The sequence below is a fragment of the Staurois parvus genome, unplaced genomic scaffold (genome assembly GCF_062004578.1).
Source record: "Staurois parvus isolate SC_StPar_1 unplaced genomic scaffold, SC_StPar_1.0 ptg001394l, whole genome shotgun sequence".
Classification (NCBI taxonomy): domain Eukaryota; kingdom Metazoa; phylum Chordata; class Amphibia; order Anura; family Ranidae; genus Staurois; species Staurois parvus.
In genome coordinates, this window is record NW_028319190.1 from 545,797 (window position 1) to 573,181 (window position 27,385).

At 42.7% G+C, this 27,385-nt stretch overlaps 1 protein-coding gene across 1 annotated transcript in view; it reads left to right on the plus strand.

The window, feature by feature from the left end:
• LOC149436248 (uncharacterized) overlaps positions 1–27,385 on the plus strand; it is a 285,326-nt gene that overhangs the window by 234,429 nt on the left and 23,512 nt on the right. The window contains 6 exon segments of the mRNA XM_089661820.1: positions 760–982; positions 4,417–4,542; positions 6,529–6,531; positions 8,116–10,760; positions 10,890–16,194; positions 24,921–25,223. Coding sequence (XP_089517946.1) covers positions 760–982; positions 4,417–4,542; positions 6,529–6,531; positions 8,116–10,760; positions 10,890–16,194; positions 24,921–25,223 — 8,605 coding nt within the window.

A 27,385-nucleotide genomic window follows, 5' to 3' on the forward strand; every position in this document is an offset into this window, starting at 1 on the left:
GTAGCAATTGTAATCCAACAGGGGGTTTGGTGTGAGTCTCTGTAGCAAGTAATCCAACAGGGGGGTTGGTGTGAGGTCAGCACAGGAACAGTTCAAGTGAAGCAGGGAGAGAGCATGTACTCATGGAATTCCGGTGTCTAGCAGACAGTCTTCCCCAGCTCCGGGGGGGGGGGGGGGTCCTAGGCAGGCTTGGGTCTCTGCAGAGCCTGGCCACGAAAGGTCCCAGCCGCAGCTCGGGCTCCTTCCGTCAGCTACACAGCGGTGAATACCTCGGGAGCCCTGGCATCAGCTTCTTAAAATGATGTTGGGCCCCCTAGTTGCCTAGGCAACCGGTACCCAAACCCCCCGAGCTGGCATGGCTCCAGCTTGTCTCAGGAATGCCTTTCATCTCTGAAGGAGGGGAGAAGGGCCCATTCAAAAAGCCCGGGAGAGCAGGGACAGAGCAAGGGGGCTGAGAGGGGAAAGCAGCTGCGACACTCACAAAACAATGTTTTATTGAACTTTTTGAAAAAAAAAAAGTTGTCTGGCCTTCACTTCTTTGGTGTTTCTCAAGTGGGAGACGTAACGCTATTACAGCCGAGATTATAAGTATGAAAGCAGAATATTTTTGCTCCTATTGCTACTTTAAGCCTTTATTCTGAAACGAAGCATGTCCATTTTCCAACTGGCTCTCTGGTCTTTCAAGTGCCATGTCTGAATGGAGAGCGGCATCTGACAGTGAAGTATAATGCATGGCCTCTAATGTCTCTTACCTTTCAGCCTTCGAAGATCACGACAGCGCTGTGGATGACCGGGACAGCGATTACCGCAGCGAAACCAGCAACAGCATTCCACCACCCTACCACACCACCTCTCAGCCCAACGCCTCCATCCACCAGTTCCCCGTGCAGCCACGACTGCAGCAGCAAGGTGGTTCCCGAGAGTCCTGTGTAGACTCCATGCAGAGTTACGATTTGGACTTTCGGGAGAGAAGGACCCTGAGGTAAGTGCTGCTGAATGAAGAGTGTAAAATTTCTTGTCATTTGAGTAAGGGTTTTGTCCTTTTCAATCTGATTTTTGAAATATTATTTAAAATATATTCAGAAGCAGCAAATTCCAAATCTCAACATACCAAACCAGAACTATCTGTAAGTCAGTGTGAATCTCCATTAATCTCTTCTTCCTGGTAGGTCTCTGATTTAAAACATGCCCATTTCCAAACTTTATTTTTATTTAGATAGTGTCAGGTTTGTTGCTGGGTGTGTGAGGAGAACATTGTTGAACATTGTTAAATGAAGAACAGAAAAAAATCCAGATTACAGAATACAGACACAAATGTCCTAAAAATTCTACGGCCTGTTGGGCATTCAAAAGGTATTTATTCATTAGAGCTTTGGTCCTGTTGAACAATGTATGTACTGAAATGATAACGTTGGATGGCTCCTGAGGGGTAAATGGTATGAATCAAATGTGTCAAGGCCACAGGTCAGATCCAGCCCGCCAAGCCATTTCATCTGGCCCTCACACCTCACCTGCAGCTACGGCACCCCCTCATCTCCACCCCCATGTTGTCTCAGTAGTCACCAGCAGAGAGGAGGACAGAACTCCTACAGATGCTGTGTAGCTGCAGCACCCCCTCATCACCGCTTTCCCTGGTCTCAGCCCTTCAACAGATTCTGGCAGCTGACCCCAGCCCTCCTCTGGTCCTTCTCCGGACTCTGCATTTTCTGCTTCCCAGCTCCTCCCCCCAGCTTCCTTCCAGTAACAGCTTAGGATGTTAGGGGGGTGCACTGTGATGTGAGGGACGGTGGAGAACTCTTGACTTCTGATGGTGGGGGGCTCTTGACATCTGATGTAAGGGGGAGTGGAGTGTTCTGGACATCTAGTCTTATTGATACAATTGGCCCTTTGAGGGCAACCATAGTGCTGCTATGGCCCGCAATGAAATTGAGTTTGACACCCCTGGTAAAAATGCTCCAGATTCTGGATAAGCCTTAGGGTGCTCATAGTACAAACTTTATTCAATAGTTCGAAGCTCTACTGAAGGGGGAGACCCTTTAAACACGTGAAACACGCTGGATTTTTATGTCCTTGGAGTCTGAATCAAATTGAATTCATATTCTATACATTCTGCTTTTGGGGCTTTTCGTCTTTCCACACCAAGTCCCTACTTGAGCAAAGAGCCAAACTTTGGCTATTTTCTCCCATACCCATCCCATCACCTAGTGTTTGATGACTACTGAAAAATGTTGGGTTTTGCATCACTGTCAATCCTGAAAGCAATGGTCACCAAAACTAATAGAGGAGGGGACTCGGTAGAGCCAGAGGAAACAAGTGATGATCTAAGTCTACCTTACCATGTCCAAATCAAAAAAAAAAATCATAAAAAAAAGGAAAAGACAGTCAAAGTGAGGTTTTGTAAGAAATGGCATGATTCTTCACTATGAACAAATTAAGAAAAAAATACATAATTTTAGTCAATAGAGCATACATTAGAAAAAATCCTCAGCTCTGATCTAATTATGAGTTGGTAGATGACATTAAAATAGTATTGGCATAAGCATTTTATGGGGGTACGCTCAGCGCATCTTCTTGCCCTCAACTCCTGACATCAGAGGCAGAATGGATGTGCTGAGCTAAATAGGCCAGTACCCACCAGCACTCAACAGAACGTTCACTTTGTACTGCCCTGAACATCATTGCTCTTCTTGTAGAGTGTTTGAAAGTCTGGTGGAGCTCTGTACAGAGTCCATTTCCTCTTGTGAGACCTTTAACTTTTGTGGGCTACGAAGAAGGACCCGCTCAGCTGAAACTTGCTAAATTAAATGACAAGTTTTGTAGCCTCATCATGTATGGGTAGCACTGATCAGAGTTCTTTAAAGATGGGTGGGAAGGATTTACACAGTGTAAAGTTTGCAGTCCACCACTTCTTGGTGTCACTGAGGTGATTCTTAGCTGCATGTTTGAGTTTGGATGGCTTAGATTTTGAACCGGGGAAGAAAAAGTATAATCTGTACCTACCTTGAGTAGCCGATACTAACATCTCCGGTTCCCATCTAACATCTCAGGCTCTGTAATTAACAGTTTCTGCAGGGTTTTGTTCTGGATTTACCCCTTGCAACCAGCTGTTGGCCTATCACTGTAATGGACCTATAGTAATGTACTTGAAGCAGGGGGGCAAAACAGTAACTAGAGAAACTGAATATACATATTATACATGCCTAGGTTATGGGGTTCCCAAACACTCTTCAGGTAATAAAGCAATGTTCTGGCTGCTGGAGGTGTTTGTAGTTTTTTTTTTTTCCCCCCATGGGTTTAAAGTTGAACTCCAGGCAGTTAGGTGAGTACATATTTAAAATATGCATATGGCAATGTTTTACCTTCCAAAGGGTTTGTAGTCTGGTTCAGCCAAGCTCATCATTCAAATCTCCCTGTCAAAGTGGACAGCAAGATCCCAGATCTACACTGCAGCAGCAGAACAGCTTGGTCAAAAACATACTAGCTAATTGGATAGTCAGACTGGTAGACGGAAGGGACCAGCACTAGCAGCCAATCCGGATCTGCTATAATGCATATTTGCTGAGATGGAACGTGCCAAGTGCTGCTGGCAGGGTATTAAATAAAATTTATACTGTAGCAATTTTATGTTCTTCTCTTGTTGCGCTGAAAATACATTTATAGATTTTTAGAGCTGCCTGGAGTTCAGCTACACATGTCATTTATTCCTAGTTTATGGTTTCATCGCTTTTGAGGCTCACGATGTTAAGGTGCAGATTTTTGAAATAGTGGGTATACCTTTGGATTGGAAATACTGATGGAGGACAGTTGAAATGGATGGGACGTCTTGTATGGATGCTGCCCGGTAAGCCACCACTAGAGCAATTCTGGGCTTGTCCTGTTGGAAGAAGGCCCCATAACATGCCAAAGTCAAATCAATAAAATATTAAAGCATAACCCTGTGATGCCTAAATTTATTTAATGTGGCTGCTTTCCCACTTCCCGTATATGCTGGATATATTGCTCACTGTGTCTAGGGGGATTCTAATAGAGGTGGACATTTTTCTTAATCCATGGTCCTGAGGAAGCCAGTGCTATAGTCCTGTTCTCCTCAACCCTGCAATAAGGATGGGCCTTTAATGTCGTCCTGTACAAAGCTTGATCAGCAGTGGCCAGTGGTCCTGCATTGTACATGATGACATTGGCCAAAGAGGAGGAGACAAGAAGAGATTATAGGAACACCATATTGGAACCGATCCCTGAACCGGCAAGGATGGTGGAATAATGGAAGTATTTAAAGCTCCCTTTGACTAAACAAGCATTACAAGGTATCGCTTATCTCCGTAATGGAGAACCTTCCACAAATCGTGATGTTAAAATTTTCTGTTCCTCACTAGCTTCTGCAATGTTTCTACCTTTCCTTTTTCTTTCCTTTTCAAGGCGATATGATAGCGTAGATTCCAGTGCAAATGGACGGCACGACCTAGAGTCTGCGTCTGAATCTAGTCAGCTGACAAGCCGCCACTGTTCCTTAGAGAGCAGGCATTCTCTAGATCTTTCTGATAGGTGGGTCATCTTTTCCGTTACTCTCTGTGCACCCCCCGCTTGTTCCGTGGTTTTGTCCTGTGATGTACGCACTGTATGTCCTCCGTGTCATTGCTGTGCGCAATTACATCCGGTATGTGGCTAATGACATCTGTACAAATGTGTCGGGAGCCATCGTCGATTGCCGAGGTGGTGAGATGGTTGGCTTCTTCAACAGTTCTGTTGTGTGGATTTTAGTTGCCTGCAACAAAATTGGGTAAAAATTTACTTTTGCTTAATCTCCTTTAACACAATTTTACATCCTGCAAGGTTCAAAACGGGAAAGGGTACAAGAAGAAGGTGTTATTGCATTTTGTGTCTCTGAAATTATTTGTTCCTTGCTGTACCAACGTTCGCTGGTTTTGGTATAAGAAGTGAGGCGAAAACTTGTCAACAAGGATGCTGCAGTAAAACCTCGGAAAGGTTCTTATCCATCCCAATTCTATAGCAAATGTGAGGCTGCAAGACCTTCTCTAGAGTTCTGTGTCTTTATATAATATGCACTTTACAGTTAAAGTGCTAGAAGCCAGACAAAAATGTCACAACAAAGTCTTAAGATGCCAGCACCCTAAGCAGTCAAGTTTCAGAGGAAAATATGCCATGTTTTGGGGGGTAGTGGCAGTAAAAAAAAAAAGGGTTGTGTAGTTAGGACTGTGAGGCCAGACTCCATAGAAACACTAGATGGCCAAAATGTTGGTGAACCTCAGACCGTCACACCTACTAGGAATTGTGTGCTTCCAACCTTGTGGTAACAGTTTGAGGAAGGCCTTTTTCTTTTCCAGCATGACTGTGCCTTTGTGCATAAAGACCTCTTTATCAAGACATGCATTGGTTTGGAGAAACTTGAGTGGCCTATGTAGAGCCCTCACCTCAACTCTACTGAGCACCTGTTGGATAAATTGGAAAGCCAATTACTAACCAGGTCTTCCAGGTTTCGGAACAGGATGTCTAACGAGCTAGGTGTGATGGTCAGATGTCCACAAACATTTAGCCATGTAGTGTATTTTAGAAGATTTGTGTTTAAGCCTGTAAAGATGGAAATGCGGCAGCTGCCATTGTGACCTCCAGATGGAAATACTCGTTGTTTCCGTGTTATGAAAATCTAATGGCTTCAGTACTTTGAGTCAACAATTTGAATATTCATATTGGGAAAGTAAATTGCAAAAGCCTCAAATGCAGACTTGCTGCTGGAAAGTATTGAAGACAGATGGCTAGCGTGACCACCACATTGGCAGCCTCCATGTTTCTCTTTACAGCCAGCTGCTGTACTGTGAGCTATATGGTTTACCTGTTAAAATGTAACACTGGGAAAATATATATGATGCAGTCTGTCACTGGTTTTAACACAGCACTTTTTTATGTCCGTCCCCCTGTAACAATGTTTATTACCTGTTAATCCTGCCAGTAGTGGCATTATTTTTCCTACTTCCTGTAATAGGGTGACACCAGTGTTCTGCAGTAAAATTGTGCTGCAGTGTTTTCTCCCTGTGGATATTGTAGGCTTAGGTGGACATATAGCTGTACTTTGAGCTAGCGGTTCAATGGCCAGGGCGAATAGTGTGGACAAGGGAGAGCCCTTCATTGTGTACCCCCCAATATTGAGATTACATCGAAGTGATATCCACCGTATCAGACTCTGGATGCCCTTGGGAACAAATGAAGGCCATAATCCAGTTATTATTATTATACAGTATTTATAAAGCGCCGATAGTTCGCTCAGCGCTGTACATTACAAAGGGGGACAGAACATGTGACAGAACAATAAAAATACAATGCAAAACATGAGGGGATTGAGGGCCCTGCTCTTTCAAACTTACAATCTAGGAGGGAGGGGATGGTGGCACAGGAGGAGATAGCTGTGGGGGATGGGGTGGTAGGAAGAGTGGAGGAGGTCGGCAAGTTATCAGGGGGTGGTGTAGGCTTCCCTGAAGAGATGGGTTTTCAGTGTGCGCCTAAAGGAGAGGAGAGTAGGTGATAATCTGATAGGTTGGGGCAGGGAGTTCCAGAGGATGGGTGACACCCTGGAGAAGTCCTGGAGGCAGGCATGGGAGGAGGAGACCAGGGAACTAGAGAGAAGGAGGTCTTGTGAGGAGCGGCGTGTGTGTGTTGAAGAACAGTAGGCCAAAACTCCCAGTGCTTCCATTTCAAGTGCAAGTAATCCCAACTAAGGGAGTCCATTGCCTTTTAAATATCTAGGACAATAATCATTAAAGGGCATTTCCTTTGATGTGAAGTAGGAGCAACATCCTGCAAATGTCACATGCCTGTCTTCCTTCTTGGTTCTTGGAAGTTTGGCTTGGCAGCACCTGTTGAGCTGGTTTGCAGTTATATTAGTAACAGTTTAATGTTGATATTATTCAAAGAAATAGGGCAGTGGTTTTCCCAGGAGGTATGGTCTGTATGGGGTTTTAGTATCATGCAGATAGCTGAGAGTAGTGAGTCCCACCCCAGCGAGGAGCATTGTCTAAATTCATTGCAGTAAGGTTAGGGGGTAGGGTGTCCAGGAATTTTTTTTTATATTAGGTGGGCAAAAGAACTCATTGAGACCAGGTTTTTTTCTGTGGGATTTAAATTTTTTCATAGATAGTTGAACCTCTTCCAAGGTAATTGACATGTCTGTAGAGGTTTTAGTGAATTCTAAAAATGTGTGGACCAGCTAACCCTTTTAAAGCAGTTTAGGCATTTTTTTTAAGCCATATGAAGAAAAGGTTTCTTTTTGTAAGCACAACTACCATTGTTGTATGATTTTTCCCAATCCCTCCAACTTGCCACTTTTGTTGAACAGCTTGGCCTGCTAAAAGAAGGGACTTGGAAAAACCAAAACAAAACTGCTGCGTTAATGCTGTTGACAAACCAAGTCATATATGTAATTTCCGATTTTGCCCATAGTTCTACTTTAAGTCTACCCAAGCTTCCATAGCTGAACCTTGGTGCTTTGCCATATTAAAGTAGCACTGAGGGAAAAATACAAAATGTCATCGTAATTGCAGTCTTTCTGTCGCGTTAACGCCGCAGTTTATTTATTTATTTTTTTAGCCTTCTCTGTAACATCGTTATGTTACCTGTTGATCCTGCCTGTAGGTACATTAAAACCTGCTGTTTTATTGCTATTGACAGACTGCATCAAATATGTCATTTTTGATTTTGCCCACTTGAAGAGCGCCCATTAAAAAAATTCACTTAATCCTTCAAAAATGGGAACTAGACACGTCTATCTTCCCAACCCCCATCCTTGCAGAACGTTAGTGTATTTCGTACTGAGAATACTCTAGATTATATCATGGTGTCCTCTAAGGGCACCCACATTCTGTCCTGTAGAGTTTAGATTATCTACTATCCTGTTTGCAATTTTTGTTCATGGAAGGTTTTGTTTGTTTGAAATAAATAAAATGTTACAATTGCAGATATTCTTCTTTTGTATAGTTCCCCCTCCTTTTTTTCTGCTAAGAATTCTTGTAAGTAAGCTGTTTTGGTGAACCGTGTTTACTTTTTTCTTCTTTTTTTTTCCCCCTTTCTTTTTCCCCCTTCCTTACTTTTTCCTTATACATATGGTAGAAATCCCTCCTTAGTTAGAAAAGATAAAATTAGAATCATTCCTGTAGAGACAGGAGCTGTCAATAAAGAGTGGGAAGATGAATGTGAAACCATAGGCAAACAGCTCATAGAAGACTTCCTGATGGAGAGTCGGAAAAATTGGCAGGTCGCCAACCTAGCAAAGAGAAATCTGGACGTAGAAATGCAGTTAGGTCTTCAGGAGATAACATCCTCCAGTCAAGACTTGGTTTCAAAATCTTTTTACCGTCACCCTGAACAGCATAACACTAATGACAGACGGAAAGGAAAAAAAAAATCTTCCAGTCATCGCCTTCAAAAGGTTAGCAATGGCATTGCACCAAAGAAAGTACCAAGTCTGCGAACTCGGAAAACGCAAGATGTTGAACGCACAAATGATGTTGTTTGGTCTGGCTCATCACGTGAGCGCAATGATGAATCCATCATCTCCTTATATCCTGTTTTACGGCCCTATAAAAATGGCTTGCTAGTGAAAAGTGGAAGGCAAACTTATAATCCTGATCAGAAGGATGTAATTCGGATTAAAATATGTCAGCAGCCGGTGGACAAGAAGCCAGGTGTTATAGGTCACAGTTCTTCCCTTGATACTCTGGAGGAATATGATAGTAGTGCTTCTGAAGGTCAGCTTTCCTCACCAATTTCTGGAGATGAGCTGGAAGAACTAGCCTTGCTTTCCCAAAACTGGGGAGGTCCTAGCTTGTTTTACTCTAATGGGTTCACTCTAAATTCTCTAAACTCAAGTTCAAGTGATTTAAAACCTGGACATTACAAAAATAGTGGGAAATATGGCTGCTCGATGCATAGTCTTAAGTTATCTCCAGTTGAGGAACCAAGCGAAGAATATGTAGATACGATGGATGAGTTACAGTGTTTAGTTGAATCTGTTTCAGAGTATCTGGCTGAAAAAGAGGAAGAGATTAATAGGTTTCACACCTTACCAGTCAGTAATGTAAACAGTGGAGGTGTTGCGAAGAAACAAAATTTTGAAGATAAAACAGAAGATATCACTAATGACCTAAACAGGGGAAGCTCGAATAATGAAATGAAGTCAGAATCTCTTCCCGATCTGTCAGGCATTAAAAACACAGTGAACTCCTTATTTAGTTCATTCACACAGAAGGTTGGTTCTGGGGCTAAACACATAACTACATCAGTAGAAAAGATTGTTTCCTCATCTGCTGAGAAACCACAGCTTCCAAAAACTGGGGGAATATCAAAAATCTTTAACATTCATCTTAACATAGGGACCAGTGATGTAAAGAAAAGCAACAGTGAGAACTTGGGCTTTCAAAACGGGCAAAAATCAAACTTGTCTGGTGGATGGAACACTCCTGGACAGGAAGCCAATAAAAACAAAGAAAGCTTCAGCAAACCTCAGACAAACCCTGCTACTTCTATTCCATCTCCCAGCAATCTTCCTTCACCCCACTATGCTCAGAAAAGTGTTGATGTTAATGTTTCTGGATTGTCTCAAAAGGTACTTCCCGAAAAATGTGCAATGTCACCAAATACGACAAACCCTGTATGTTCAGTTGACAAGCCATCCTTAGACAAAACTAACCTTCCTTCTGAAACGAATGAAATCAATGTTGATAAAATGGATGGCAATAATCATCAACAAGTGAACAAATTAGACCCCAGTGATGTAGCAGGAACACATGGAAAATCGTTCGAACTGGACTCTTCTCTGCCTAATACAGAAGATAATTTAAAGCCAACTAAAGCTATTAGTAGTACTGATCACAAGCCAGTAGCCAATAATGTTTCTGAACCAGACAAGACATCAGAGACAGAATTTTTTCAACCACTGAAAAAGTCCTTCAGCCAGTTTTTTTTCCAGTCATCAGATAGTTCAACCAGCAATATAGGTAGTATGGAAAATGCAAAAAGTTTCAAATCAGAAACAGATCTCCATAATAGTACTCCCGGGTTAAGCAAAATTAAAATTCCCTTTTTCAGCTCTTTCAGTTTAGCGAGCAAAAAAGATTCTGAGAGCAGTACAGCGGTTTCAAAATTACGTAGAATGGTATCTTCTGAAAGTGTTTTCTCAACAGATGAAATTAATAAAATTGCTACTAATGAAGCACAATCGGAGAAAAAGTTTAACAAAGAAACACTTTTAGGCGAAGTACATGTAAAGGACTCTCTTCAAAGTAACGAGAGACAACCTTTAACCAAGATTGAAAAGGCAGAACGCGCAAATATGATCCTCAAACAGCAGCCAGATGAAAGAAGGTGCAAAGAGCAAAAAGGTTCCACTAGTCTTATGCAACAGACTGCGCATAATTCTGAAGTGGATAGTAGCCAAAAGAATTCCAAAAGCAACATACCCAACACCTGTCCTAGTGCTGGTGAAAGCAAGGAGAACTCTAAAGGTTTTATTTCCAGGCTATTTAGGTTTTCATCGTCTGACAACCTAACTGCAGCCAAGGAAACACTTGTCAAAGAAGGTGAAAGTTCTCAGGATAAAAAATCTGGAGGTTTCTTTTCAGGGTTGTTTAGAGTTGCATCCTCTGATAATCTTTCAAATATCAAACAAAATTCTACAAGCTTTGTAAGACCCCAACAAAAAGAACATGTTCAAAGTGATGGTAGTGGCTCTGTAGAAGAACAATCTGGAGTATTCAGTAAGCTCAAGCTTTTTTTTCCTGTTCAGAAAGAAAATGAAAGCAATTTAAAGCAAACAAATAAAAATGGTTTAGAAGGACAAAATTGTGGTGATAAAGTGAGTGTTGACCAACCACTTAGACCTTTAGCTTGCCGATCACGTGATGTTTCTGTCCAGTTTGATTCAGAGACTGAAGATTCTGGTTTGTTTTGGATGGATGACTTTGAAAATAGTTTGTATCAATGTGAGAGACCCATTTCAAATATACATACAGGGCTGAAAGAGTCGAGAAGCTTTTCAAGTTATGAATGGGAGTATGACATTCCAGACTGGTATGCAGAATTGCCCGTGGAAGAGTCTTTTGCCTGTTATGCCCATGGAAGCAATGAAGCTAATGACATAAATATGTCTCCTGAAGTACCAGACGCTATCATTAATTTGTGCAAGAAGGATCAAAATAACGACTGGATTTCATTTGTACCATTAGAAGAGGTACATTTGAATACGTGGGACTCTTGTTTGATTGTTACAGCCTACAAACAGGATATTAACTTTACCTCTGCCCACAACGATGAAAGTAGCTTGAACAATGGGTTACCTCTTGACTTGAGTTATTCCTCGCAGTGTGACCATTCTCTGTGGAGCTTGATCGCTCAGGATTCTTTGATTTTTAATGAAGATGCAATGTTCTGTCTTGAAAATGATGAGTACCAGGAATGGCTGGCGTTGCTAGAATTTGGGTTGTGGTGGCAGTCTGAAGATGGCGATTGTGGATATTACATGTATAGTGATGGGTTCTATGTGTATTCCTTATTAACTGATCCTACAGGTGAATATGTTTATGTTTGTGAACCAGACACAGAACTATACCTAGACTATGAAGACTACATTGAACCTGATTACTTGGCAATGGATGATATTATAATTTGTGGATTTAAGGTTCCTTTTGGCAGTGAGGATCTACCATGGCTTGATGAAGATCAAATGTTTGAGAGCCACTCATTAAATAGCCCCATTGATTTCTCTTTACCAAGAAGTGATCAGTTAATGAACTTAAACCTGGAGACCTTCTCTCATATGTTTGAAGAGTCTATCCACTGCCAAAGAGACCAGCCTGTGGATTTTTCTACTCGCAAACTTCGAAAACTGAAAGTGGACCTTAGAGCTGATGGTGAAAATGTTTTCCTTGACAAACAGTCTCTTGACCTAAGCATGTATCCACAGTGGCAAACTACAAGACTGGAATCAACTGTAGAAGGACATACAAAACCCCTTCCATCAGGACCATCAGAAGCTCATCGAGCATCTTATTCATTTCCTAATCTCACTGAAGAATCAATGTCGACAAATGAAAAGTCTTCCGAGAAAAGTGAACTTAAGAAAAGCCTGTTTAACCCTGTGTCTTCTTTATTTTCTTCTCTTGGGGGCATACTAGGTAAAAATGAAGATAATAAACCTCGTACCTCATCTTCTGAAGGCCAATCTTCTGTCCTGAATGACATCACTGGAAGTGGAGTAACAGTTGGCGCAACAGTTGGTGCACATAATTATTCCGTAACTGAGAGGACTGTGCACTCTAACAAAGATGATTACATCAGTTATCCAGACAGGAGCAGGGACAGATTTCATAGAGAGAGTAGTACCTTGCAAGATGTATATTCAAGTAGAAGTAATAGTGAAAGGACTCAAGCTTCTATGCATGTAGTGCGTGACAAACCTATGCCTAGTCAGTCACCTTCTCAGATGCAGGCAAATGTTAACAAAATGGATCAACAGCAGCACAGCCCACTTCCCGATTATACCAAAGTCCCACGTTCAAATGAATCAGAAAAAACAATGTTGAAGAGTGCCCTGGAAATATTTAACATAAGTGATAGCAGCAGTACTAAAACCACCACTGACAGAAGTTCAACTTCTGGATTTTTTAACTTTTTCAAGATGCAAGCTGATGCGTCAGAACTGAGTGCTCCTAAAACACAAGAACAATCACAACAAAAGTCAAGCCAAAATGAAAGTCCAGATAAAACCAAAGAGACAACTGTCCATGGTGATAAAGAATCCCTTGGCATTTCATCCATATTTGGATCAATAACTGATCTCTTTAAATCTGAAACATTGACTGAAAAGCCTACTAGTGGTGTGACACCTACTTCAGAAAAAACAAAGATTGCTATTAAGCAGGAAGAACAGGGTATTAAAGAATCCTCTGGTATTTCATCCATGTTTGGTTCACTAAGTGATCTCTTTAAAGGTGAAACAACAACTGGAAAGCCTTCTAGTGATATGACATCTACGTCAACTGAAACAAAGATTCTCAATAAACCAGTAGAACACGATATTAAAGAATCCTCCAGTATTTCATCCATGTTTGGGTCACTAAGTGACCTCTTTAAAGCTGAGACTCCGGCTGGAAGGCCATCCAGGGATATGGCACCCAGCTCCTCAGTTGACTTCACAGTTGTTGGTAAGCCGGTAGAAGTGAACAAAGAAGGGGCACAACAATCTACGCCTGAAGCTCCAAGAAATAAACTTTTAAAGAAACAGGAGACCATTGTAGATGGCAGTCAGAGTACATCTCTTGATTCAGAACATGGTGTCTGTGACAGTGAACCTATATTTGTGCAGTCACAAATTAAATTTCCCAAAAAAGTAGTAAAAGATTCACTTCCATCCTTGAGTGATCAGGGAGTTAGCCCAGCCCTTCCTCCTCAAGAGCCTGTCAAGCCATCATTTGGTACTATTGGTCAGTTGTCCGGGTGGTCTGAAGAGAGGACTCAGCCTTCTCTGGTATCTAGCAATCAGTTTTCAAAAGTTTCGGAACCAACCGTTCAGCCAGAAAGAAAACCAGAGCAGCCCAGCATACCTATCCTGCAGACTAGCCAAATAGCAGACAGCCTATCTCAAACAGCCAGCAGTATTTTTTCTTTCTTTAGCAGGCCAGAGAAAGTAGAAACAACCCCAAGGACAGTACAAAAACCACCTCAAACCAAAGAGCCAGAGTCACAAGGCTTGTTTAAGTTACCTTCGTTCTTCTCTTCAGAGAAGACCAACATTACTCAGGGTCCCGCAGAGAACAATAACACTTTTTCTAGCTTTTTTGGTTTCTCACTTTTTGATGAAAAGAAACCAGCTGCGCCAGCTATGTCAATGAGCACCAAGGCCCCTGAAACTCAGATTTTGTCAGACTCCACCCAAAGAAAAAATGTTACATATAATGCAGCCATAGAGGACAAGGATAATTGCAATGATGGATCAGCACATGTTCCATTTAATACCAATATTGTGTCTGAGCCAAGAAACTATATAGAAAGTCCATCTTTAGATCAGAGTAACTATAGTGATGATCAAGTTCTAGAACCGTACAAGGATGAGGAAGTTAGGCTATCAGATGAGGGTTGTTTTGAGGAAGATTCAGTGCCTCAATCAGGTGAATGTCTGGAAGGCTCAGACTTGGAACCATATGAGTCTAATGAACCCTCAGAATCTGATATGTGGGGATATCAAGATGGTGTAATGGATCCACTATATGCAGATGGCTTACAACTTGAAACCGGTTTCATAGATGGCTCTGTATCAGAGACCTTCCAGGATGTAGGTGTTGATGAGGCATGCTCTGATGTTCTTCCTGCAATAGATACTCAAATGGATGTTGATGCCAGTACAGATAATGGTGCACATCATTCTGAAAACATAATTATAGATGCTGGAGTCGGCTTAGATAATGATGCATACAGTTCTGAAAACACAATTGCAGCCCCATGTAATGACACTGGACTGGTTTTCCCTGAAGATAATGATCAAAACATTCATCAAAAAGAGGACGTAACCTATTTTATTGGTCTAGATAACACGGACTCTGTCGTTCCTGAGCAAGAGATCAATGTTTATGAAGAACCTCACATTTGTCTTTCAGACAGAGAAAATTTGCTTAAACCTGTGGATTATATGCCAGATTCTAATGTCAGGTCTACAAATATGTCTTTGCAAAAAGCAGCACAGATTTCAAAGGATGATGAGTTTTCACAGGGTAGCGTTTATCCTCCACAACATTCAAAAGAAAGTATACCTTTTCCTAATCTCACAGATCATCCCTTCTCAGCAAATACATCTAAATGTCCCCAGCCAGACAAATCTGTGTTTGATTCATCCGTAGGAATGTTCTCAAGCTTTATGTCAAAAATTAATGTATTCTCTGGAACTTCAAGTGAGCCTCAGAAAAATCCACCTAGCTACAGCTTTACATCTCAAACATCGTCTACATTTTCCAAAAAAAGCTCTTTCTTTGGCTTTCCTTCTGCTCCACAGGCAAGCGCCATTTCAAATGATTTTTTCAGCTTATTTAAATCTTCTCCTGAGGTACCAAGTAAAATGCCCAATACAGCACAGCCCAGTAATAGGGATGATAGCATCCTAAAACCACCTGTTGAGATGGATAGCAATTTAAAGTCCGATGTCATCTGTCAAAATGACTTGGGGCACCTTAATAATGAAGGCAGTAAAGGAATAGTTTGTGAAAATGAGGATACTAAGGAAATAAAAATGGATGAAGAGTCTAGCATATCTACAAAAATGGAAGATCCAAATAGAAATTTGGAACCAGCAAACCAAACCTCAGTTATTAGTATAGACAAGCCTGAGGCACATCACAGAGATGAAGTGTACGATGTAGAAATGAGCATTAAAGCTGCAGCTTCATCCATCAATAACCAAGTGATTAAATCCTTAGAGCCCACAAAGACAGAACTTTCTGTTTTCTATCCGGAATCCTCCAGTGTATCTCTGAAAGGGTCTTTTATTGAATCTGCTCCAACGACTGAACAAAGCTCACCAGGTCTGTACATATCACAGACCCAGACTCCCGAGTCTTTTCCCACCAATTCTAACCTTCCAAAATTGTCTTCTTTATCTGATTCGACAACAGAATCGATGGCAAAAAAGCAGCACAACAGCCAATCCTCTGTGTTTGGTAGCATGGGATTGTCGACGGCTTTGCGAAAGGATTCAGATAGAAGTCAAGATGGAACGGACAAAACTAGCTTGACACCAGTCCTGAAATGTGAAGCCGATAATCTTCACGTGATTGAGAGGAGAGATAATGCTAGCTGTCTTGTTCAAAATGTAGACGTAGATAGCAACTTTAGATCAGCTATGTTGCAAACAAAGGAAGATACAGTCAGTCTTTGTTCTGTTAGCTTTGACTCCTCTAGTACGGTGCTTTCAAATTTTCCAGAAAAGCAGCAAAGCAAAGACAAATTTGATGTGGCAAGCTTAAATCCTACTCCATCGTCCCGTTTGGAGGCCGCTTCCAGAAGTCTTGAAATAACTTCAGCAAGCTCCTTTGATGATCAAGATCCATCTGAAATGATGACATGTGGTGCCGTTTCAAGCTCTAGAGTCTTCACACCCCCTTGTGCCGAGAAACCTAAAGGAAAGCTGAAAAGCATGATGAACAGGCCAGTTGATAGAACATAATAAATGGTGACCATGATTCAGCCATTTATAATGCAGCTAGACATGTTGTCTGCCAGTGTGTGCTTTTTCTAATGTAGTCCATTCACCCTCTGTTAGCATTTAGGACTCCCTGTAGCTCTGGGTGGTCATAGATGGCATATTATTGTTTGTTTGTAGAAGTCATGAACACAGCTGTGCTCTTGCCTCCCAGAATCCCTTAGTGAAGACTGACCTTTAGCAAGCTAGCTTCCCCCCACCCCCCCCAAGATCCTTCAGACCTTTCCTCCATCAAGGACCAGGTGGAGGAAATTGCTGGTTGTTGTGGCTGTAGATACGTTGCTCATGATGGAACCACAGGACAAAACCACAAAAGTCTTGAGCCATTTTCACTAGAAAATGTAAACTTCCAAATATCATACATTTCTGGGACATGTCCTGTGGGCTGTCATAAATGTGAATTTCCCTTCGCCTAGGAGCTTCCTGTGTTCATTAGTGAAGTCCTATCTGTGCTTTCTCAATTGTGGTTAACTAATGACAAATCTGGTACCAAGAAAGCATGCTCTACAGATATTTCTCATTCCGTGTTTCTGAACTCCGCTAACTTTCAGAGCTATGACAAAGCTATGAAAGGTGATAGAAAGTCACATCTGAAATTCTAAACTAAATTTTCTGCGTTGGTGTTCTTGGTGCCCTTTGCAACCTTATGTCTTTTTTTTTTTTTTCCTCTTAGCAGATCCAGGATCAAACAAAAGACTGATCTGAGGGGTTTTTTTTATCATGGTGTATTATGTTTGTGTTGAATTTTCTAAATTTAAAAAAAAAAAATCTTGAATTTGGGTTAGTAATAACACTATATGCCTTTTTTCGTGATTTTAATAAAAAAAATGAAATGTTCATGAGGGAGTAGCAGAAAACTGAAAATGACTTATATTGGATACACATTTTTCACAGTGAACCTTTTAGTATGGCCATAAGTTTTGCCACAACAGAAGAAAATGTAGGTATCAATTTGTAAGACTAACCTAGATATTTTATCTCGAGTACAAATTCTTTGTGGAGCTTGCCGGTTGAATAGGGGAAAAGTGACTCTTTTAGTGTCTTCATAGTAATGCATTTGTTCCCGACTTCAGTCCTCTGACCAAACTTAAGGGCTCCATGTACCCTGCAGCTGATAAACTCACGTTTAGGAGCTGTTTAGCGTTTTTTTCCAGCAGCCCCTGAACTCTCCCTAATGTTTTCCTATGTGTCCGTGTACACATCGTCATTTACAGGCATTTGAGTTTACAGTCGTCTTTTTGAATGCACCAAACTTGCATTCAGCAGTTGATTTTATCAGCGTTTCAAACGCAAAACGTTTGTAAACGCTGCAAATCTGGTTTATAAGCATTTGCGTTTGAATTTTTTTTTTAACTCTTCCAGTTCCCGATGCTGTCCAGAGCTTTTTTTCATCATGAAAAATGCATGCAAAGCGTTTTCAATTTGCTCAGATGGACAAAACACTTAACATAGGATGTTCCTACCAAGCTTGTCACACATTGTAATTACCAATTCACACCTCAGACCTCTCCCACCCTTGGAAACAAAAGATATATTAATGACCAATTCACACCTCAGACCTCTCCCACCCTTGGAAACAAAAGATGTTAATGACCATTCATACCTCAGACCTCTCCCACCCTTGGAAACAAAAGATATGTTAATGACCATTCACACCTCAGACCTCTCCCCCCTTGGAAACAAAAGATATGTTAATTACCAATTCACACCTCAAACCTCTGCCACCCTTGGAAACAAAAGATGTTAATGACCATTCATACCTCAGACCTCTCCCACCCTTGGAAACAAAAGATATGTTAATGACCATTCACACCTCAGACCTCTCCCCCCTTGGAAACAAAAGATATGTTAATTACCAATTCACACCTCAGACCTCTGCCACCCTTGGAAACAAAAGATATATTAATGACCAATTCAGACCTCTCCCACCCTTGGAAACAAAAGATGTTAATGACCATTCATACCTCAGACCTCTCCCACCATTGGAAACAAAAGATATGTTAATGGACAATTTACACCTCAGACCTCTCCCACCCTTGGAAACAAAAGATGTTAATGACCATTCATACCTCAGACCTCTCCCACCATTGGAAACAAAAGATATGTTAATGGCCAATTCACACCTCAGACCTCTCTTGCCCTTGGAAACAACAGATATGTTAATGACCAATTCACACCTCAGACCTCTCCCACCCTTGGATACAAAAGATATGTTAATGACCATTCACACCTCAGACCTCTCCCACCCTTGATAACAAAAGATACGTTATGACCATTCACATCTTAGACCTCTCCCACCCTTGAAAACAAAAGATATGTGAATGACCATTCACACCTCAAATTCCTCAGGAAGACCCCCTGCCAGGTGGCCTTAATGACTCCCTCCACCAGACATCTTTCCCACCCTTGGAAACAAAAGAAATGTTAATGAGCAACTCACACCTAAGGTAATCCCAGCACATACTGCTGTCTCTGCTTCTACTCTCTGTATTTCTCTGAAACAGTCTGAAATAGTTAATAATTTACCACTTTTCAGTGCATTCTGGGCATTGTGCTCATCTTTAAAAAAAATGCTTCTAAACGTAAATGCGCATAAACGCGTTATGCAAATGCAGCTAAACAAACGCTTTTTAACCTATGTTTTCCAGCAGTCAGTTTCCATCGTTCAGAAGTGTCCCGTCTACATGGAGCCTACAGGTTCCCCTGTAATATTCTTCTACCAATACCACAGAGATAACTCTGTGTAGTATTCTCCCTAGCAGTCAGATTACGTGTCGTGTGACACCCGTCAAGCTGATTATTTCATGCGTGTCGAGGAAGGTGCACATTAGAGGTCCCATTAATGTTGTTTAGCTTGTCACATCAGTCATGTATATTGGCTTTATGTGACACTTTGTACAAGACAACTGGTGTCTATTTTGACTTTTCCACGACAAAACACAAGTTGTTCTTCTGTCTCACCACCAGCGTTGTTTGCAGCTTATTTTTCACCCCTTCTAACTCCATTTGTTTGGATTGCTTGTTAGCTGTGCTCATGTGTACTGCTCGAGGAACACTGCAAAACCCATAGTCCAGGGGTGAATATTAATTTTGAACCTGGGAAGATCCATAAGCATGTAAACATATATTTATTTCAGGTACTTATATAGTGCCATCAATTTACGCAGCGCTTTACATATATATTGTACATTCACATCAGTCCCTAACCCTCAAGGGGCGTACAATCTAAGGTCCCTAACTCACATTCATACATACACATACTAGGGACAATTTAGACAGGATTCAAATAACCTACCAGCATGTCTTTGGGGTGTGGGAGGAAACCTACGCAGGCACAGGGAGAACATGCAAACTGCAGGCAGGTGGTGCCGTGTTTGGGATTCAAACCAACAACACTAGTACTGCCAGGCGGAAGTACTAACCATTTAGCCACTGTGCTGCCCATAGAAAACAAACACCTGGTACTGGGAATAATAGGTACAAAATAGGTAAAGAAATAGGTATTTTTCAGATGGGCAGTCATCCAACTGATCTTAACGATTACCGCAGGATGGGACTGTTCTCATGCCGTGGCTGCTGCCTGCTTTTTCTGGGGTGGACAGTTTGGCAAGCTCGTTACACCCTGTAACAGAACCAGACCCCGACTGCACTAGGGTATTTCCGTTAGACTCCCACTTCCCTGTCCGAACACAGATCCACGGACACCACTCAAAATAAAACCAGGAAATAGATTTTTTTTTTTTTTAACACAGACACAAGATATAAACTTTTAAGAGAACAATTCCCCCCTCCCTGCATATGGACACAGGGCGGGTCAAACCAAATCTAGCAACAAGAAACACATCAGCAGACACCCCCCACCAAGCCAATACACAAACATACATCCCATAATAGTTTGCTCCCAAGCAAGACACACAATAGAACAATGGGATGCACCACATGGCAGTAAACAATCCCCACACCCCACCTATACATGTCTACACAATATCAGGACATCCCAGCCTGTACCCTTAACAGGCACAGGGTGACTTACACATAATAGGGATATGGGGAGCTGAGACAAGGGTGTCCCCACCCCTCCAAAGGGGACTGTGTTCCATGGACCCCCCCACCCAAATTGACTCCCGTCACACACCCGCACGTTGAGTTCAACGGTTTAGCGGGGTATCCTGCAGATCCTGACCTGGAACGAGGAACAGGTGAATGGCTCTTGGGGTTTTGCAGTGGAGGTATCGATGGCTGTATAGGGACCCAGGTCTGCCACAGTCCATCTCCTGAGCGAGCAAGAGAGGGATGGATCATGGAGAATGAATGGAGCCACCCTCTAAAAGGAAGTCAGGCTGAAGTGGTTTAATGAAACAGCGCATTGGACTTGCTGCATATTGGACTTTCTATGAAAGTGGTGTGGAAAACCGGCTTTAAAGGTGCCATTCTTAGTGGCAGTAATCTGCTAAATAGCTGACCTGGACCAGATTATTTTTTTCCTGAGCTCCCTATCTGGAAAGCTTCTCAGTGAAAATCTTATAGACCTCTCTTCACACGAATTGTTTTCTTTTTGTTTGTTTTTTTGTGTGTGAACAGTATATACAACAGTATACAGTGTGTGTATGTGTGTGTCCATATATATATATATATATATATATATATATATATATATATATATGAGAGAGATATTGATAGATATACACACAGCTTTTTTTTTTTCTCAGAATAGGTGCAGGAACTTCACTCTTCTGAATCTCTCCACTCCTACCTACCTCCAAGCACCGTCCCTTGGTTCCACCCCCTACCCACCTCCGAGCACCGTCCCTTGGTTCCACCCCCTACCCACCTCCGAGCACCGTCCCTTGGTTCCATCCCCCACCCACCTCCAAGCACCGTCCCTTGGTTCCACCCCCTACCCACCTCCGAGTATCGCCCTTTTCTGAAAATACAGAATCAAGTATCATTTTGTGATAAGTAATTTGTATGGAATTTGTTAATAAAAATAGGAATGGCAGTAAAATAGATCCCCTGCAGCCAGCAACAATAGACCCTCGCAACAACAGATCTGCCCCCACAACAATAGACTTCCCCAGGAACAATGGACCCCTCACAACAAAATACCACCCAAACAACAATAGATCCACTCAAGCAACAGTAGACCCCCAGCTGTAACAACAGATCTCCCAGCAGACAGCATCAATAGACCTCTCTCTCCATGGTAGATCCCTCTCGGCAACAACTGACCCCCCCAGCTACATAAGACCCCTTCCCACAGCAACAACAGTTTCCCCAAAATAAGGAAAATACCCCATAGAAGGGATAGAGTGGTTTCTTTTAATGACAATAATAGTGACTGGGTTACTGAGAGAAAAAGCTAATTTTATTATAATTTAACTCTAATATCAAAAATTGTTCAAAGAATGAAGATATATATGAAAATCACCAGCATTGTGAAGGAATGTTGATGAGCAACAACAGATTTCCCACCAGTAACCATAAACCTCCCCAGCAACAATAGACTCCCACGCAAAAACAAATCCCCTCCAGCGACAATGGATCTCCAACAGCCATCACACCCTGGCACCCGTTGCCATTACATACATTCAGCATTGGAGGTGCTGAAACGATCTGTGTTCCCATTATTTGAGTTGTGGTCCCTTTTTAAAGGTGACAAAAAGCTTAGTTGGGGTACTCGGGGATTCTCACCCATGCAGGGTAGAGGAGTTTCAGGGTGATCCGTCAGCGAGGGAAAGCTGATTTGCAGGTTTCCCAGGATTTTTAAGTCTAGGACTCGGAATTTGGAGATTCACAGAGATTTTGGGTGGGAAAGAGCCTCCAACCCTGATTATAGGTACCTCAGCCCAGTAAGGGTTAACCTGCCTGAGATGCTTCTTGGGCTCCTGTAGCCCTTTCCTAAGCAGATGGGGGAACCCTGGTGTGGGCCAGTATAGTGGCGGTGAGCCGTTGTGTTATTTACCTAGGTATTTACCTAGGCTCTGGAGAAGTCCTGGAGTCGTTTTTTCTGGCAAAAGCTATATTTTGTTTGTCTGGTTTTTGGAGGTAAAATAAAGACTGTTTAATTTTACAGGCGGCTAGCTAGTGTTCCAAACCCAAAGATAGTAATCTATACTGCATGCTACCTCTCAGGATTTGAGGTTTCACACAGTGAGTTGACAAAAACCTCTGTGTTTCCCATATATCAATGGAGAGAACAATTGCATCATAACGAAATGCATTTAAAGAGCTGGGAAAGGGAAGGGAGAATGGTTTGGTTTTATTTCTGTCCACTTACTGGAAAATAATTATGTATTTCAAACGGGCAGTTATGGGATGGAAGGGGAAGCACAGTGGGCAGAAATAACTGCATCACTGCAGCTTCATAATGTAGAATGTATTATCATGACTTTGATAGTTGTAAGGATAGGTCGGTACAGTTCTATTACAATTATGCCTCCAATATTCAGATCCCCCTATTTTTTACATCTTAAACCAATTCAATTAAAAAGAAAGCGTTCCTAAGCAACAAGTGACATGTGTTGGTCAACTGTTAATGCTAACTGGCAAACTCTTACAGTTGCCTCTTATTTTAGTCATCCATTGCAGACAGATTTCACAAGGATCTAGGTTTGTGCACTCTATGGCCAAAAGTTTGTTGTCATTGTATAATTTATTATTATTATTATTATACAGGATTTATATTGCGCCAACAGTTTGCTCAGCGCTTTACAAAACAAAGGAAGACAATACAGCAACAATACAGTTCAATACAAGAGGGTTAGGAGCAGGGGCAGACTGACAACTCATGGGGCCCCCGGGCAATAGGGGATCATGGGGCCCCTGTGTCCTTGCCCAAACTCTTAAAGGCCTATGAAAAAGGTACCAGGGGCCTCTCATGGGGCCCCCTACTGACCCCAGGCCCTCGGGCAGTGCCCGAGTTTCCAAATGGTCAGTCCGCCCCTGGATAGGAGGGCCCTGCTCCTTGGAGCTTACAATCTAAGAGGAAGGGGCTGGTGGTACAAAAGGTAATAACTGTGGGGGATGGACTGGTAGGAGGAGTAGAAGATTCCGCTATCCTGCTGAAGGCAGGATAGGCTTCCCTGAAGAGATTGGTTTTCAGAGATCGCCTAAAAGTGGACAGAGTAGGCGTTAGTCTGATAGATTGGGGTAGAGAGTTCCAGAGGATGGGGGAGGCTCTGGAGAAGTCCTGGAGTCGAGCATGGGAGGAGGAGACAAGGGAGCTAGAGAGCACAAGGTCGTAGTAGGAGGAGCGGAGAGGACGGTTTGGGTGATATTTGGAGATTGGTAATTTGGGGCAGAATTATAAATTGTTTTATATTTGATTGTTAATGTTTTGAATTTTACTCGGGCAATGGGAAGCCAGTGGAGGGATTGGCAGAGAGGGGTGGAGGTGAGTACAGGGATTGGCAGAGGAGGGTGGAGGACACTGAGTGGAGGTCAGTGAAGGGATTGGCAGAGAGGGATGGCAGATATGGAACGATTAGTAAGGTGGATGAGTCTGGCAGGAGCATGCATGATAAATTGAAGAGGGGATAGCCTGCGATGAGGTCGGCCAATGAGGATGGAGTTACAATAGGCAAGGCGAGAGATAACCAGGGAGTGAATAAGTTACTTAGTAGTTTTTGAGGTTAAGAACGGGCGTATCTTGGATATGTTGCGGAGGTGAAGTCTACAAGAATTGGACAGCGATTGGATTTGGGGCTGAAAGGACAGATGGGAGTCTAGGATTACACCTAGTACCCTGGCACCTATGTGGGCTTGTTGGATATCACATGCCAAAACCATGGGCATTATTATGGAGTTGGCCTCCCCTCTGCAGCTTCTGCCCATTTGGCCAGAAAAAGCATTTGTGAGGTCAGCTATTGATGTTGGAGAAGAAGACCTGGATCAAAATTGGCATTCCACTTCATCTCATAGGTATTCAGTAGGGCTTAGTCCAGGACATCTCACCTTTATTGAGCTGGCTTTGTGCACAGGGGTGCGGTAATGCTGGAATAACAAAGGAGGGCCTTCACACAAGTGAATAAAATGTCTTTGTGTGGCATATTACATTTCATTGGGAACACCTGAATTCAGTCATTAGGAGGGATGTCAACTGACCTTTGACTATATAATGTATATTTCCTAGATGACGCTGAGCCAAGAGTGATTTAACTAGGGCTAAAGTTTCAGAAGTGTATCTTTCATGTCTTTGATTTTGTCAGATTTCAGTTTTAGACAACTTTCTACTAGTAGGGAAAGAAAATGTGTAACAATTTAAATGGCTACTTACCTCTCTCTAGATCTGTTTTTTGGACAATGCTATCAAAAAGTTGTTTCATGGCAGATTTTGACCATTTATTACAGAAAGGCTTGTTTGGCATCTAATTTCTGAGCATGTTTGGGAAAACACTGGTGTGCTACTAGTGCAGCCCTTAACATGCACATTGTGTATTCTGATAAAGCAGATAACTCATTCCTGGTAATTTGGTTGTGCTGATGGAGGTTGGAAGTTTTTAAGTTCATTTTGGACTTTGTGTTAAAAGGAAGAAAGACAAATTGACTTTAACCTGGCCTGTTAAACATTTTCAGTTTTCTGCTCTTACCTTTCGTCAGTCTCTAGTTGTCTTTCCCTTATTTTGTGTCTTTGTATAAATAACTGTTCCTTTTTTCCCTCTTCTACCTCCAGTCCTGCCGGGAGCAGCCGGTATGGCTCCTCCGGTAATGTTAGCCAGGGGAGCTCCCAGCTGAGCGAATCTGACCATTACCATGAAAGCCTTCACTCTCTGGACCTAGAGGAAGAGCGCCAAGATTCCAGTTATGGTTTCCGTCCCTCTCCCAAGCAGCGGAAGACTGACCAGGAATGGTACAACGACCGCGATGCCGACAGGACACAGCCTCAGGGAACTGAAACACAACCAGAAAGTGTCGCTACCAAACCACCCCAGGAGCTAGAGCAACCCAAAGATATCTTTGTAGAGAGGCGGCCAAGGTAAGTTACAAATTAAGCTGAATTTTAAGCAAAGATATAAAATACTTTTAAGGTTTTCAAAAGTTATTAAATCGTTTTCAATTTTACACTGTGTACTAAATGTTCACCATCTGAAATTTGCCTATGCGGTGGGTGTGCATTTTTCATAAGCTTATTCATGGGAGGAGAAAATACTTGTCGGCTTACAGGGTGGGTTGGAAAGTACTTAATCACCTTACAGGATGGAGAGGGGAGGTATTTGCATTACTTTGAAGGATTGAGGGGGAGGAACTTGGATCATCCTACAGGATGGAGGGTATGAAACTTGGATTACCTTGGAAGATGGAGTGGAGGTACTTAGATCACCTTACAGGATGGAGGGGATGGTACTTAGATTACCTTGAAGGATGAAGAGAGGAGGTACTTGGATCACCTTACATGATGGAAGGGGGAAGTACTTAATCACTTTACAGGATGGAGGGGGGAAGTACTTAGATCACTTTAAAGGATGGAGGGGATAGGGCTTCAGTTGCCTTGAATGATGCAGAGGGCAGGTACTTGGATCACCTTACAGGATATAGGGGGGAGGTACTTGGATCACCTTACAGGATATAGGGGGGAGGTACTTGGATCACCTTACAGGATATAGGGGGGAGGTACTTGGATCACCTTACAGGATATAGGGGGGAGGTACTTGGATCACCTTACAGGATATAGGGGGGAGGTACTTGGATCACCTTACAGGATATAGGGGGGAGGTACTTGGATCACCTTACAGGATATAGGGGGATGTACTTGGATCACCTTACAGGATGGAGGAGGCAGGTACTTGGATCACCTTACAGGATGGAGGGGGGAGGTTCTTAGATCACTTTACAGGATGGAGGGGGGGGAAGTACTTAGATCACTTTACAGGATGGAGGGGATAGGGCTTCAGTTGCCTTGAATGATGCAGAGGGGAGGTACTTGGATCACCTTACAGGATATAGGGGGGAGGTACTTGGATCACCTTACAGGATATAGAGGGGAGGTACTTTGATCAACTTACAGGATATAGGGGGGAGGTACTTGGATCACCTTACAGGATATAGGGGGGATGTACTTGGATCATCTTACAGGATGGAGGAGGCAGGTACTTGGATCACCTTACAGGATATAGGGGGGAGGTACTTGGATCATCTTACAGGATGGAGGAGGCAGGTACTTGGATCACCTTACAGGATATAGGGGGGATGTACTTGGATCATCTTACAGGATGGAGGAGGCAGGTACTTGGATCACCTTACAGGATATAGGGGGGATGTACTTGGATCATCTTACAGGATGGAGGAGGCAGGTACTTGGATCATCTTACAGGATGGAGGGGGGAAGTACTTGGATGACCTTACAGGATGGAGGGGGGAGGTACTTGGATGACCTTACAGGATGGAGGGGGGAGGTACTTAGATCACTTTACAGGATGGAGGGGATAGGGCTTCAGTTGCCTTGAATGATGCAGAGGGGAGGTACTTGGATCACCTTACAGGATATAGGGGGGAGGTACTTGGATCACCTTACAGGATATAGGGGGGAGGTACTTGGATCACCTTACAGGATATAGGGGGGAGGTACTTGGATCACCTTACAGGATATAGGGGGGAGGTACTTGGATCACCTTACAGGATATACGGGCGAGGTACTTGGATCACCTTACAGGATATAGGGGGGAGGTACTTGGATCACCTTACAGGATATAGGGGGGAGGTACTTGGATCACCTTACAGGATATAGGGGGATGTACTTGGATCACCTTACAGGATGGAGGAGGCAGGTACTTGGATCACCTTACAGGATGGAGGGGGGAGGTTCTTAGATCACTTTACAGGATGGAGGGGATAGGGCTTCAGTTGCCTTGAATGATGCAGAGGGGAGGTACTTGGATCACCTTACAGGATATAGGGGGGAGGTACTTGGATCACCTTACAGGATATAGAGGGGAGGTACTTGGATCACCTTACAGGATATAGGGGGGAGGTACTTGGATCACCTTACAGGATATAGGAGGGATGTACTTGGATCACCTTACAGGATGGAGGAGGCAGGTACTTGGATCACCTTACAGGATGGAGGAGGCAGGTACTTGGATCACCTTACAGATGGAGGGGGGAGGTACTTGGATGACCTTACAGGATGGAGAGGGGAGG